The sequence below is a fragment of the Lacerta agilis genome, chromosome 14 (assembly GCF_009819535.1).
Source record: "Lacerta agilis isolate rLacAgi1 chromosome 14, rLacAgi1.pri, whole genome shotgun sequence".
NCBI lineage: Eukaryota > Metazoa > Chordata > Lepidosauria > Squamata > Lacertidae > Lacerta > Lacerta agilis.
In genome coordinates, this window is record NC_046325.1 from 17,557,544 (window position 1) to 17,570,145 (window position 12,602).

General features: G+C 46.5%; 1 protein-coding gene across 1 annotated transcript in view; it reads right to left on the minus strand.

Moving 5' to 3' along the window:
- The window catches only part of BRSK1 (BR serine/threonine kinase 1), a 54,755-nt gene extending 42,304 nt beyond the window's left edge, over positions 1 to 12,451 (minus strand). The window contains exons 1-3 of the mRNA XM_033169507.1: positions 12,406 to 12,451; positions 9,245 to 9,427; positions 1,929 to 2,440 (exon numbers count right to left, since the gene is read on the minus strand). Of these exons, the coding sequence (XP_033025398.1) occupies positions 1,929 to 2,046 (118 nt within the window). The 5' untranslated portion in view covers positions 2,047 to 2,440; positions 9,245 to 9,427; positions 12,406 to 12,451. The remainder of the gene's footprint in view (positions 1 to 1,928; positions 2,441 to 9,244; positions 9,428 to 12,405) is intronic.
- Between the last annotated feature and the right edge of the window lie 151 nt (positions 12,452 to 12,602).

Genomic DNA, 12,602 nt, shown 5'->3' on the forward strand with positions numbered 1-12,602 from the left:
CTCCCCTCCTTCTGGGGTATGGGATGCAGCCAGGCCTCATCCCATCCACCCCCAGCAAGGCTCCATCCACCTACCCATTCAGTCTGCGATTCCTGAAATGTCTTTGCGTGAACTGCCTGCCGCCACGGTGCAGAAATGATTATTCAGCAAAATCCCGCCCTCCCTTATCCCCTGCTGCCTCTTCTGTCTCTTTCACCCACCTGCTCCAGATATTTATTATTGTTATGATTCCTTAAAACAAAAACCGATTAAAAAAAAACACCTCCCAAACATGCACACACACACACACACACACACGCATAGCCCGGCTCCTTTCCCCCCCTGTCACGGTGTCTTTTTCTGCCACTGCAGTAATCTTCCCCCTTTCCAAGCCACAATACTCATTCTACACACAGGCACACACAAATTGAGAGAGAGAGAGAGAAGAGAGAGGCCTTGTGGTTTGGGTTTTCCTGCATCATTGCAGAGAGATGGATGGTTCCCCCCCACCACCACACACACACCCTGCACTCCCCGCTTCCCATCCTCAACCTTCCATCCAACAACTGACTGTCACCGAAAAAGAGGAGAAGGAAGCCGAAGGAGACGGTTTTTCATATTTACCCAGCCTTTAGGCATTTATTCAAGCAATCTCTCTCATAACCAAGCCCCATAATCTAAACCGCACAATCGAATCGGCATCCCTGCAGAGAGTAAAAAAAAAAAGAACCACCACCACTCTTCCATTCATCCAGAGTGCTGCAGCAGGAGAAGATTGGTATATGGGGGGGGGGGGGAGAGAGAGAGAGAAATCTATAGGCCTCTCCTATAGATTGCCCCCTCATAAATACAGAGTCTTGGCAAAATAGAGATGGGGAGGGGGGTGGGAGAGACAGAGATGGGTGTTATGTCCCATCTCTCCACCGACCAGACAGGTTTTGGGGGGGATGGAGTGGAGGTAGGGAATATGTATGAAATAAATCTGAAGCAGTCCGTTCTTGCTTTCCTCCCTCCCCAACCAACCTTGGTCATTGCAGCATTATTATTATTTTTTAAGCTACTGCTTCATCCCAAACAGAACTGCTTCAGGCCCCGACCACCAGGGCACAGGCACCTGGGCAGAGGTATTGAAACTAACCCATCCAGAAAATATGGTCGATCCATCGCCGCCCTCGCTGCGTTCCCCTTTCCGAGCTCCATCTGGGCATTTAATGTGCGTTAAAACACACAAACACACCTACCTATCAACTACCACAAAAGCACTCTGATCCTAAGAACCCAACTATCCCCCAACAGCACTTGCTGCTAAGTACAGGGATGGTCACAACCCCTTTCAAAACCTGCCCCTATTTGTTGTTGTTGTTTTTTTAAATTAAAGCAAACTATTTCCCTGCCATGCACAGGGACCCCAAATAAAGTCCAGCAGGGTAAACATTAATGCACTCCTCTGAACTCTAACAGATAACCATCTTCTTGACACCTTTTCCCTTCTGGTAGTCTCCAACATTTACTCTCCACTCCCAAATAAAACAGTGTGTAAGAGAGAGAGAGAGAGAGAGAGAGAGAGAGAGAGAGAGAGGGAGAAAGGTGCCTCAACACCCAAAGTGTTGCCCCCTTCTCCTGACAACCTACTAAACCTAGATACCATTGGCCCCAAACAAGACTCCCCATTTGCTCTCCTCAAAAACAACTCCAGGGCAGGAAAGAATTCAGCTTTCGCCAACCACCACCACCACCACCACTGCGGCCGATTTATTTCCCCCAACAGGAAATGCATCTGCCTTCCCTTTTTCGGATCTCTTTCCCCACCCTCATCCTGCAATGGGACAAACACTTCTGGTCCACACACGAAGCTCTGGGCTCTCCTATCGCACCCATTTCTGTGGCATGGGGGGTTGCCCCTCCTACCCCACCCCACCTCCAGGAGCAGCAGGGTGCCAAGTACTCACCAGTCTGCCCTTTCCCCAGTGTCTTCTCCAGCCGGTAGGGCCCCACATACTGAGCATGCTGCTGGCTCTGTTGTGGCTGGTAGGGGTGGACCCCACCTGCCTCTTTGCCACCGGACATGGCTTTTGTCTGTCACCCTTCTGAGCAACAATAAGAGACGGGGGATTTGGGGTGGGGTGGGGTGGGGAGGGGAGGGGAGAGGCACGGCAAGGCAAGGCCCCCCTGATATCCCCCTATAGGGACAATACCGGGGCCGGCATCCTGGAGGATTTAGGGGGAGGGGGATGCTCTCGGCATCAGGGAGGGAAAGGGAGGCGAGAGAAGGATGAAGGATGCTACAGTCCGGGTACCAGCATCATCCAGCTGGTCCAGCCAAGGATGCTGCTGTTGGTGCTGCTGTTGCCGTGGATGAAAGATGCTGGTGGAGAGCCTCTTCTGCTCTGGTCCTTCACCTCCTCTCACTGCAATCTGAAGGGATCTCTCGAGCTCTCCCCTTACATCAGCATCCGGGCAACTGGGTGACAGACACAATCCGGGTTAACCCTTGGCGGAACAAAGGCAGCGCCTCCTCCCCAGGCAGGAGAAAGGGGTGGGGATTTGGGGGCGGGGTGCGGTGGGGGGAGAAGGGGTCAGCGGGGAGGGGTGCAGCAGCTGGGTGGGAGGGGTTAACCAGGGATAGGACCTCTGTAGCAAGAGGGAAATTGTGTCATTTATCTGCGAGGTTTAGAGGAGGTAGTTTTTCATTTGCTGATGGTGTGTGGCTGTGGTGGGGATATATTATCTGTGCAAGGTTTTTACACGGTGTGTGTGTGCGGGAGAGGATGCAACTGCGGTTTTGCAGGAGAGAGGGGTGTATGCGATTGAGAGATTGTGAGATTTTGGGAGGAAGGTGTGTAAATGTTTCTGTGTGTGTGTGTGTGTGTGAGCAAAGAGGCTTGCACTGTATTAAAAAGGGATCAGGTGTGGCCAGAGAGAGAGGGAGATAGATTTCCCTCCTTTCTCTTCCTACCGCCTCCAAACAATGAGTATGAGCTCTGACAGCCTAAAAATGCATACCTGTAACTCTGCTCTTGTGTGCAGGACACAGAACCTTAGTTTTACCAAAATAATAATAATTGTGCTTTGTAGCCCCATTTCTCTGGATGGGCATCTGTCTATACCTTTCTGATCAGGCCATGCAATTTCAGGTGTGCGAGGGAAGTACCGGTAGGCCTCTGCTGAGACTTGGTTGTCAGTAACGTCTCCAGGTTCGTGTCTAGAGAGTCCAGTAGCTTTAATATGATGGAGCACACACGCACGCACGAACGCACAAACAAACAAACATACTGTAGCAGAACACCTAACGGGAGGGCTCATTGTTTCAGAGACGGAAAAGATCTCGAGACAGGAGGTGGAACTTTCCTCCCTTTCATGGCAAAGACGCAGGTCGCATGCACAGCATACACTGAAGGCACATGGCTCCCCACAAAGAATACTGGGAACTGTAGTTTGCTAAGGGTGCTGGGAATTGTAGGTCCGTGACAATTCCGAGGATCCTTTAGGGGAAGTCATATGCTTTAAATGCACGGCAGCTATGTAGCCATAGGTGGCTTAAATGGTCTCTAAAAGAGGACCCCCCCCTCAAATGGAATCTGCAGCGGTGACTGCCTGACTCTAAAATTTGCCATCGGTGAGCTAATGCGGTGCAATGATTGGGGCGTTGGACTAGGACTTGGGAAACGAGGGTTTGAGACCCCATTCAGCTATGAAGCTCCCTGGAGTCCCAGTCACTGTGTCTCAGCCTATCCTACCTCACAGAGTTGCTGTGACGATAAAATGGGGAGAGGAGAATCATGTATGCCACCTCAAATTCTTTAGAGAAAAAGGTGGTATTTAAACATAATAAATAAAAGTTTTAAATAAAATAAACCCTGATCTAAGCAGAGCTACTGCGTTGATCTAAATTTGCCTGTAACTGGTTTTAGGTGAAGTTTCAGATGTCTTTTTTTTTGTCCCTCTATCTAATGACAGGGCTGGATTAGCACCTCCATCGACAGATTTTTACACACATCAAAGGAACTCTTCTTGCTCTCCTATGGAAGAAATGCTTGATACAGGGATGCAGAGAGTAGATTCAGTAAAGCCTTCAGAGTAGAATAAGGCTGTAATCCTACACATCATTACACGAGAGTAAGCTCCACTGAAAAGCTTGCTTTGGAGTGAACAGTGCACAGCATCACACTGTTTGCTTGCTTATTCTTCTTTGGCGATTGCTGTTTTTTCGTGTGTTTGTCTTGTGTGTGCTACGTTGATCAGCTGAAGAGGACGATTTGGTCTGTGACCGTTTAATAAAATTTGATTTGATTCTTTGGTGATCACTCGTAGCTGAGTAAGATTGTTTTCCATAAACACGGTTTTAACAATGAGTCCGTAAGTGACTGTGGAGGCCAATTCTGTATCCACACGTCCTTCCACAGTGGGGACATTGGTTTCCGGGCAGGAGTTGATCATGGTGTGGATTTGCCAAGCGTGCCTTCCTCTTAGCACGTTTCTCCCTTTCCTTCTGAGTTGAGTGTCTTCAAAGCCCATGACACCTTTGGTAAAGGCTGTTCTCCAATTGGAGAGCTCGCAGGCGAGTGTTTCCCAATTGTTGGTGTTCATACTACATTTTTAAAAATTTGCCTTGGGACAGTCTTTAAACCTCTTTTGTTGACCACCAGCATTACGCTTTCCATTTTTAAGTTTGGAATACAGTAGTTGCTTTGGAAGATGATAATTGGGCATCCGCACAACATGACTAGTCCAACAAAGCTGATTTTGAAGAATCATTGCTTCAACACTGGTGATCTTTGCTTCTTCCAGTACACTGGTATTAGTTCGCCTGTCTTCGCAAGTGATGTGTAAAAATTTTCGGAGACACCATTGATGGAATCTTTCAAGGAGTTGGAGATGGCGTTTATAAGTGGTCCATGTTTCACAAGCATACAGTAATGTTGGCAGTACAATAGCTTTGTAAACAAGCATTTTGGTTTCCCTGCGAATGTCCTGGTCCTCAAACACTCTGCACTTCAATCGGGAGAAAGCCGCACTCGCAGAGCTCAGGCGATTCTGGATTTCGGCATCAGTGTTGGCCCTTGTAGAAAGATAACTGCCCAGGTAGGAGAAGTGATTGACATTTTCCAATGTTACACTACTGAGTTGGATTTGTGGCGCTGCAGAGGGGTTATTTTGTACTTGTTGGTGCAGCACTTTGGTTTTTTTTATGCTGAGTGATAGGCCAAGCTTCTTGTAAGCTTCTGCGAAGATACGCAAGCTTCTCCACTGAAAAGCTTACTTCGGAGTGAACAGTGCGCAGCATCACACTGTTTGCTTGTTTATAAAGGTAAAGGTACCCCTGACCGTTAGGTGCAGTCACGGACGACTCTGGGCTTGTGGCGCTCATCTCGCTCTATAGGCTGAGGGAGCCGGCGTTTGTCCTCAGACAGCGTCCGGGTCATGTGGCCAGCATAACTAAGCTGCTTCTGGCGGACCAGAGCAGCGCACAGAAACACTGTTTACCTTCCCGCCTGAGCGGTACCTATTTATCTACTTGCACTTTGAAGTGCTTTCGAACTCCTAGGTTGGCAGTAGCTGGGACTGAGCAACAGGAGCTCACCCCATCGCGGGGATTCAAACCGCCAATCTTCTGACTGGCAAGCCCTAGGCTCAGTGGTTTAGACCACAGCGCCACCCGCTTGTTTATAGGGCATCATTAATATGCATGGCCCTTTGCAGCAAGGGTGGGAAGCCTTTTGCAGTCTGAGGGCCACATTCCCTTCTTGGCAACTTTCCAGGGACCACATGGCGGGGGGGGGGGCGGGGCAAAAGCTGGCAGGGTAATGGATGTGAATTTTTCCTTTGTGCAGTAAGTTAGTTTCTACAAACAAACCTCTCAGTCTCTGTGTCCAATCACGCAAGAGGCATTACCAGAGTTCAAGAAACAAGACAATAGATGGGTGGCTGTCCCTATTAGAGAGACTGAGGCTACCTTCCACCAGCAGCTAATTTTAGATGTTGCAGAAAGGCTGCAAATAGTTAGTCATTAAATTTATTGTATTGTCACTTGGTTGGGGCCAAAATTAACTCGCCCAGCATCTCTTGACTTTCAGGGGATGGGGCAGCGGAGAGGTGATTGCTGACCCCCCCCCCCCGAAGCAAAATTTATTCCACTGGCTCTGGGTCACAGGTCTCTGCCTTGAGGAGCTTACAATCAATAGTTTGGCACAGCAGAGGAGGAGGTGAGGATAAACAGGGCAAGGATATGCATTGGGTCAAGGGTCAGACTGGAAGTGACCCTCAAGGAATCCTGATAAACCATACCTGCATGCGTTTAATTACAAGCAGGCACAGGGAGGGGTGAATGTACGAACACAGGAAACTTACAAATCAGATCACTGATCCATCTTGGACTTCTGCAGACCTTGGGGTTTCCCCAGACCTGCTGGTCCCTTCTTCCTGTGTGTGGGGATGCTGCCATTTTGGCTTCATCAGGATCTACCTTTGGAGAACTGATGATATAAGAATTATTTCATATATATCATTAAGCACCAGGAAAAATATTTCTTTTCTGCCAGGCCTTTGGCTTTTAATTAACTGTGCCCTCCTTCAGTGGGTGGGATGTTTTAGTCCTGCCCTTTGAAAATATGAGTGAGTTTTAGATTTAGATATGCTGGTTTAAATGTATGCTATTTATTAATTTATTTATTACTGTAAGTCGCTGTGAGTTACTTTTGTTCTACTGCATCTCTGAATAAAAAAGGTACACAGTGGTATGTACATAGATTGAAACAGAATGATACAAAGCAATATATGATATGGGAGGGGGTCACCATCTTAAAAAAACCCACCCCCAAATAACATGGGTATTCTGTGCATATTTTACTGAGTCTTACTCCCAAGTAAATGTGCATAGGATTGCACTAAAACATGTAGCACCAAATAGCAATTTAAAGCAGCATCAGGGTAAAGATCAAAATAAAGACCCTCAAAAGTCCCATTTAAATAAAGGTGTGGGAGGGAGGAAACAAGGGGGGGGCGATTTATGCTTTTTCAGCAGGCATAAACTGAGGTTATGCATTTGTGGGTATCAGACACTTATAATCCTAGCAAGTGTTAAAAGCTAATAAAGCCAGGCTAGCTTCCTGATGAGGTAACTGTCTGGGTGATGGGCCATTAAGAGAACAAAGGAAAGGGGCTCTGTGCAAGATGACAAGTGGGTACGGCCCCTCCTGCAGCTCTAGATAGTTAGAGGGACAAATCTGAAGTTTTAGGGCAGAGTTTACTGTGATGTGAGCTAGAGGGAAAAGCTGCTAGCTGGAAAGGCAGAGAGAGAGTGAGAGAGTGAGAGAGAGAGAGAGAGAGAGAGAGAGAGAGAGAGAGAGCCATGCCTGATTTCTGCTAGAATCCAAGGCTGTGGCTACGGGAGAAGCAAGAGCGTCTCAGGTTGCTAAATGCTGTGAACCCCTCCATCGCAGGCTCAGGTTGTATATATGTGTAAGTAAACCATGCATCATGAAAATACCACAGTCTGCTGTGCATCATTTCCAAAAGGAAACACAGACCTTGGGTAAATGCCTGGAACCCCTGGAATCTCGCCGTGCTCAAAGATTGGGGTGACCTGCAACCTTGACTTTGTATTTCTGTGCCACTGACACTTTTGTTCCGTTGTTGTTGTTGTTGCTGTGATCCAGTTTGCAGTGTGTTTCTTTTACTGGGATATTCTGCACCCTTTGTTTTCTTTTTATTTGTCCGTAACAGGAGTCACCCCGAAGGTCTCCAGACCAAGAGGCAGGGCAAAAATGAGTGCAAGGAGGATCAGGATGGAGGGGAAAGCGTGCGTAGGGGGGATATACCCCCACCGCTTCTGCATCTCACCTGACCATTGCAATGCTACCATTTCAAGCTAGGAACAAGAGTGGGTGAGGGACATAAAGATATCGCCAGCAGGACAGGAAGGCAGCGGCTGACATTTCGAAAGAAGATATGATGAACTTTCAAGTTGTCTGCAAGGCAGAAATAATCCCTGTGCGCTCTCTCTCTCTCTGCCTCTTTCCTTAGTTGTTCAGTTTGTTTGATTAAATCCAAGTCAGAAATCTAGGCCAGTTTATTTTTATTGGGTGATGTAGGAAAAAGGAACCCCGTCTTGTCGACATCCTCTCCCTTGCGTGCAGACATGGGCATTTCCCACACACGTTTTCAACAAAACCCAGAAACAGGGTTGTTGTTGCTGCCGGTCCTTGGAATATTTTGGGACCCAAGAAATAGGGCAGTGCCCAATGATTGCTGGTGAATGTGGGAAGGGGTGGGGAGGCAGGACCCTCAGACAAAAGCTCCCTTCCAGCATAGCTATTGTGTGTTGTCAGTCAGCCAGTCTTGATTATTACAGCTGCAGATGACTATGATCACAGATCAGCAACACGTGTGCTGTTTTAAATCTGCTGCCTCCAAGCTATGCTATCCACATGTTATCCCAGGGTCCCACACGTCAACCTAACACGACCCTGCAGTCAGAAAGCACATCCTACAGTAGGAAACACTGGTTCCATTTCACAGCTGGTGGACATCAAGGCCGGCAGGTGATATTTGTTTTATGTGGTTTAATGATAACCATTTTATTTATGGTTATTTTTAAAATAATTTTGTGGATTTCGTTGTGCTTTACCTACAATTTTATTACGTACACCTCTTAGAAAGCTCTTTGATTCTCACTTCATCTCAAAACCCTGCAAAGAAAAGCCCTGTGAGGAAATTCTAATGGAGAAAGGAAGTGTAAAGATTATCGGTAAGTATAATTATTGAGCTGTCTTAAGCCTCTTATGTTAATACTCACCCTCTCTGCATCTGTTTCGTTATGTTTTATCATTAATTTGTGTTTTCAAAAAAGTTAAATAAAGAAATATGGAAGGAAGCTCCTTGGTTAAGCAGTTCGCATATCTTTCTAAATAATTGTAATTATAGTTATTAATGTTCAAGCATGAGATTCTCAGAGTAGGTAGGCAGGCCCAGGTGCAGATTTTGGAGGGCCCTGTGCAGGCTGTCTTTGGTTATCCCTCATTCCGCCACCCCTGACTAATGCCTGCCTCCCCATTTGTAGCAATGGCACTACACAGCTCACCCGGCGACAGCGGCAGCAGCAGCAAGTTGGCCACTTTATGCACACGAAGGAAGAAATCTATCATCGCCAAGAGAAAAGGACCAACTAGGATAAATATCTGCACGAAAAATGTACACGTTGACTTATATGCATAGATGCAAATTTAGAATTTTTTAAATAAATAATTTAAATAGAAATACATCTCACCATAATGGGGAAGACTGGCCCCGTGACCTGTGTTCCGGCTCAGTCTTCTCAGGGGTGATGGTCAACTTCAAGGCTGCTCCTCTCTGTCCTTATGCTTCTTCCTCTTCAAACCAGATCTGGGATTGCATGGCCCTTCAAGCAGAGCACTCTCCGCTGACTGCCCTTCAAATACAGAACTGCACCCTGAAAAGCAGGACACATGGTTACCCTAAGAACATGAGATGAGCTTTGCTGGATCAGTCTCAAGGCCCGTCTAGTCCAGAATTCTGTCCTCATGGTGGGATCTATGAGAAGCCCACAAGCGGTGCATAAAGACCTCTCCCCCCCTCTCTCTAGGCAGTAAGCGCCACAATAGGCTGGAAGCTAAATGCCTGCTTAGTTCTGACTGGGGCCTGGTGACCGCGAAATCTTATTTCCTATAACATCATGCGAGCTCACCATGAGAACACTGACTGCCACACTGCCAGGACCAACAGCATCCACACCACTGAGGGTCTTGAGTATGGCAAGCAAAACATCAGCCCTGGTGGGCTCCAACAGGGTATGTGGCCCCCAATGAGGCTGCAGTATGCTGGGATTCTGGATGAGGCCCTCTTCCAAATGCTCCTCCAAGAGAGGTTTGGAGGGTAGCGAGAAGAGCCATTGTGGTCGGGACGTGAAAATGCTCTCCCCAGTGAGGCCACCTGGTGCCAGGCAAGACTTTACAGTGGTACCTCGGGTTACAGACACTTCAGGTTACAGACTCCGCTAACCCAGAAATAGTACCTCAGGTTAAGAACTTTACCTCAGGATGAGAACAGAAATTGTGTGGTGGCGGAGCGGCAGCATCGGGAGGCCCCATTAGCTAAAGTGGTACCTCAGCTTAAGAATGGTTTCAAATTAAGAACGGACCTCCAGAATGAGTTAAGTTCTTAACCAGAGGTACCACTGTATTCTACTCCCAGACAATATCATTATCATTTTTTTAGAATCAGGATTGGTTTAAATGGCCACTGCAATGCTTTCTGGTTTTCATGGGATGGTGTGGGTTTTACTACCGTAAGCTTCACTGGTTGTTATGGTTATGTTTAAAATTGTGCACAGTGGTCCCTTGGTTTATGAACTTAATCCGTTCCGGAAGTCCATTCTTAAACCAAAGTGTTCTTAAACCAAGGCGTGCTTTCCCATAGCAGCGGGGGACTCAATTTACAAATGGAACACACTCAACAGGAAGCGGAACATGTTCTGCTTCCGAGGCAAAGTTCACAAACCAAAACACCTACTTCTGGATTTGCAGCGTTCTTAATCCAAGTTGTTCATATACTAAGCTGTTCTTAAACCAAGGTACCGCTGTATGTTTCCTACTGCTTGTAAGTCACCTAGATTTATTTATTTATTTTCTAGAAGGTGCCTATTGAGATGATAATAATAATAATAATAATAATAATAATAATAATAATAATAATAATAATAATTTTTATTTATACCCCGCCCATCTGGCTGGGTCTCCCCAGCCACTCTGGGCGGCTTCCATCAAATATTTAAATACATTTCAAATATCACGGATTAAAAACTTCCCTAAACAGGGAAGATCTGGATTTTAGTTTGGAGATCTCAGTTGGCTAGGATAAGGTATCTCTATTCTTAGTGTGCCTATGGTAACTTACCTCAGTTTCAGGTAAAATAACCTGAAAACCCAGCTAGTTTCTACGGAAGGCTTTGCTGTTAGAGTAATGTATGTCTGCCCTGAAAAACAAAAGGAAAGCAATTTACACCACACCTACAGGATCAGAGGTGCCATCTGAGGCGGGATGAGCAAGAGGGTAACACAGCAAAGCTGTCTTTACAGTATTTTGAAGGAAGCTGAGTCAAGTCATACACATGGCCTATTGGAAGAGTCAGGGTAAAGTACTGCTTCCCCACACAATGCAGTTAAAACTATGGAACTCACTCCCACAAGATGTAGTGACGGCCACCAACTGTGTACAGTTTATAGCAGAATTGCCTTTACAGTGGTACCTTGATTCTCAAACTTAATCCGTTCCGGAAGTCCGTTCCAAAACCAAAGCGTTCCAGAACCAAGGCGCACTTTCCCATAGAAAGTAATGCAAAACAGATTAATCCGTTCCAGACTTTTAAAAACAACCCCTAAAACAGCAATTTAACATATAATTTTACTATCTAACAAGACAATTGATCCATAAAATGAAAGCAATAATCAATGTACTGTACTATAAAATAAATAAGACAATATTGTAGATGATAAAAATTAAAAATTAAATGATAGTCATTGTTTGGGCGGGGGGCTTTTCTCCATTTCCACAGTCACACAATCAATCAGTAGCTGAACTGGGTTCCACACAGTCACAAAAACAAAAACGCAAAAGAAATAGCAAAAGAAAAAACGCCAAACTTAATCTGTTTGACTTCCGAAATGTTGAGAAACCAAGGCGCAGCTTCTGATAGGTGCAAGCGCCCCAGAAACAACAGCCAACAGCCGCATCGGATGTTCGGCTTCTGAAAAACATTTGGAAACCGGAACACTTACTTCCGGGTTTTTTGGCGTTTGAGAACCAAGGCATTTGAGAACCAAGATACCACTGTATAGCAGAACTGAAGTGTATTCTTTCCCTCAAAGAATTCTGGGCCCTGTAGTTGACCACCCACAGAATTACAATTCCCAGCCGCCCGTAAAAAAAAAAAAAACTACAGTGCCCAGAATTATTTGTGGCGGTGAAACGTGCTTTGAATGTGTTTTTAAAGGTATCGCGTGTAAGCGTCCTTGGGATGGCTTGAAAGGAGGATTAGGCAAATTCACAGAGGATAAATTTACTAATGGCTGCTAACCATGATTGGCTACGTTCCATCTCTCCTGTCAGAGGTAGTAAGCCTCTAAATCCCAGATGCTGGGAATCACAAGTGGGGAGAACACACTTTTGCACTCAGGTTCTCCTTGTGGGCTTGGCAACTGTGAGAACTGGATGCTGGACTAAATAGGCCTTTGACCTGAGCAAGCAGGGATCTCTGTTTCTCCTATTAATGGGGGGGGGGGAGGCTTGTAAGACCATCAAGTCAGCGCCAGATTTAGGGTGGTGCAGGCAGTTCTGCCACACAGGGTGTCAAGCAGCTGAGGGGCTGCAAAATCGAGATCCACAATTGAGAAGCTCCATGCTGGAACTCACCACAAACGGCTGCCATGTTCTCTTCAGATGGAAGTGGGGCCCACCTGAGAGACGCTAGAACTGAGTTGCAGCCTTGGAGAAGATCCATTGGGGTTGCCAGAGTTTGGCCTTCCATAGGGACCATATTAAAGAAGGTCCAAAATCACTTCACAGCATGGGCGTAGCCAGGATTTTTGTTAGGGGGGCAAGAACCTCAG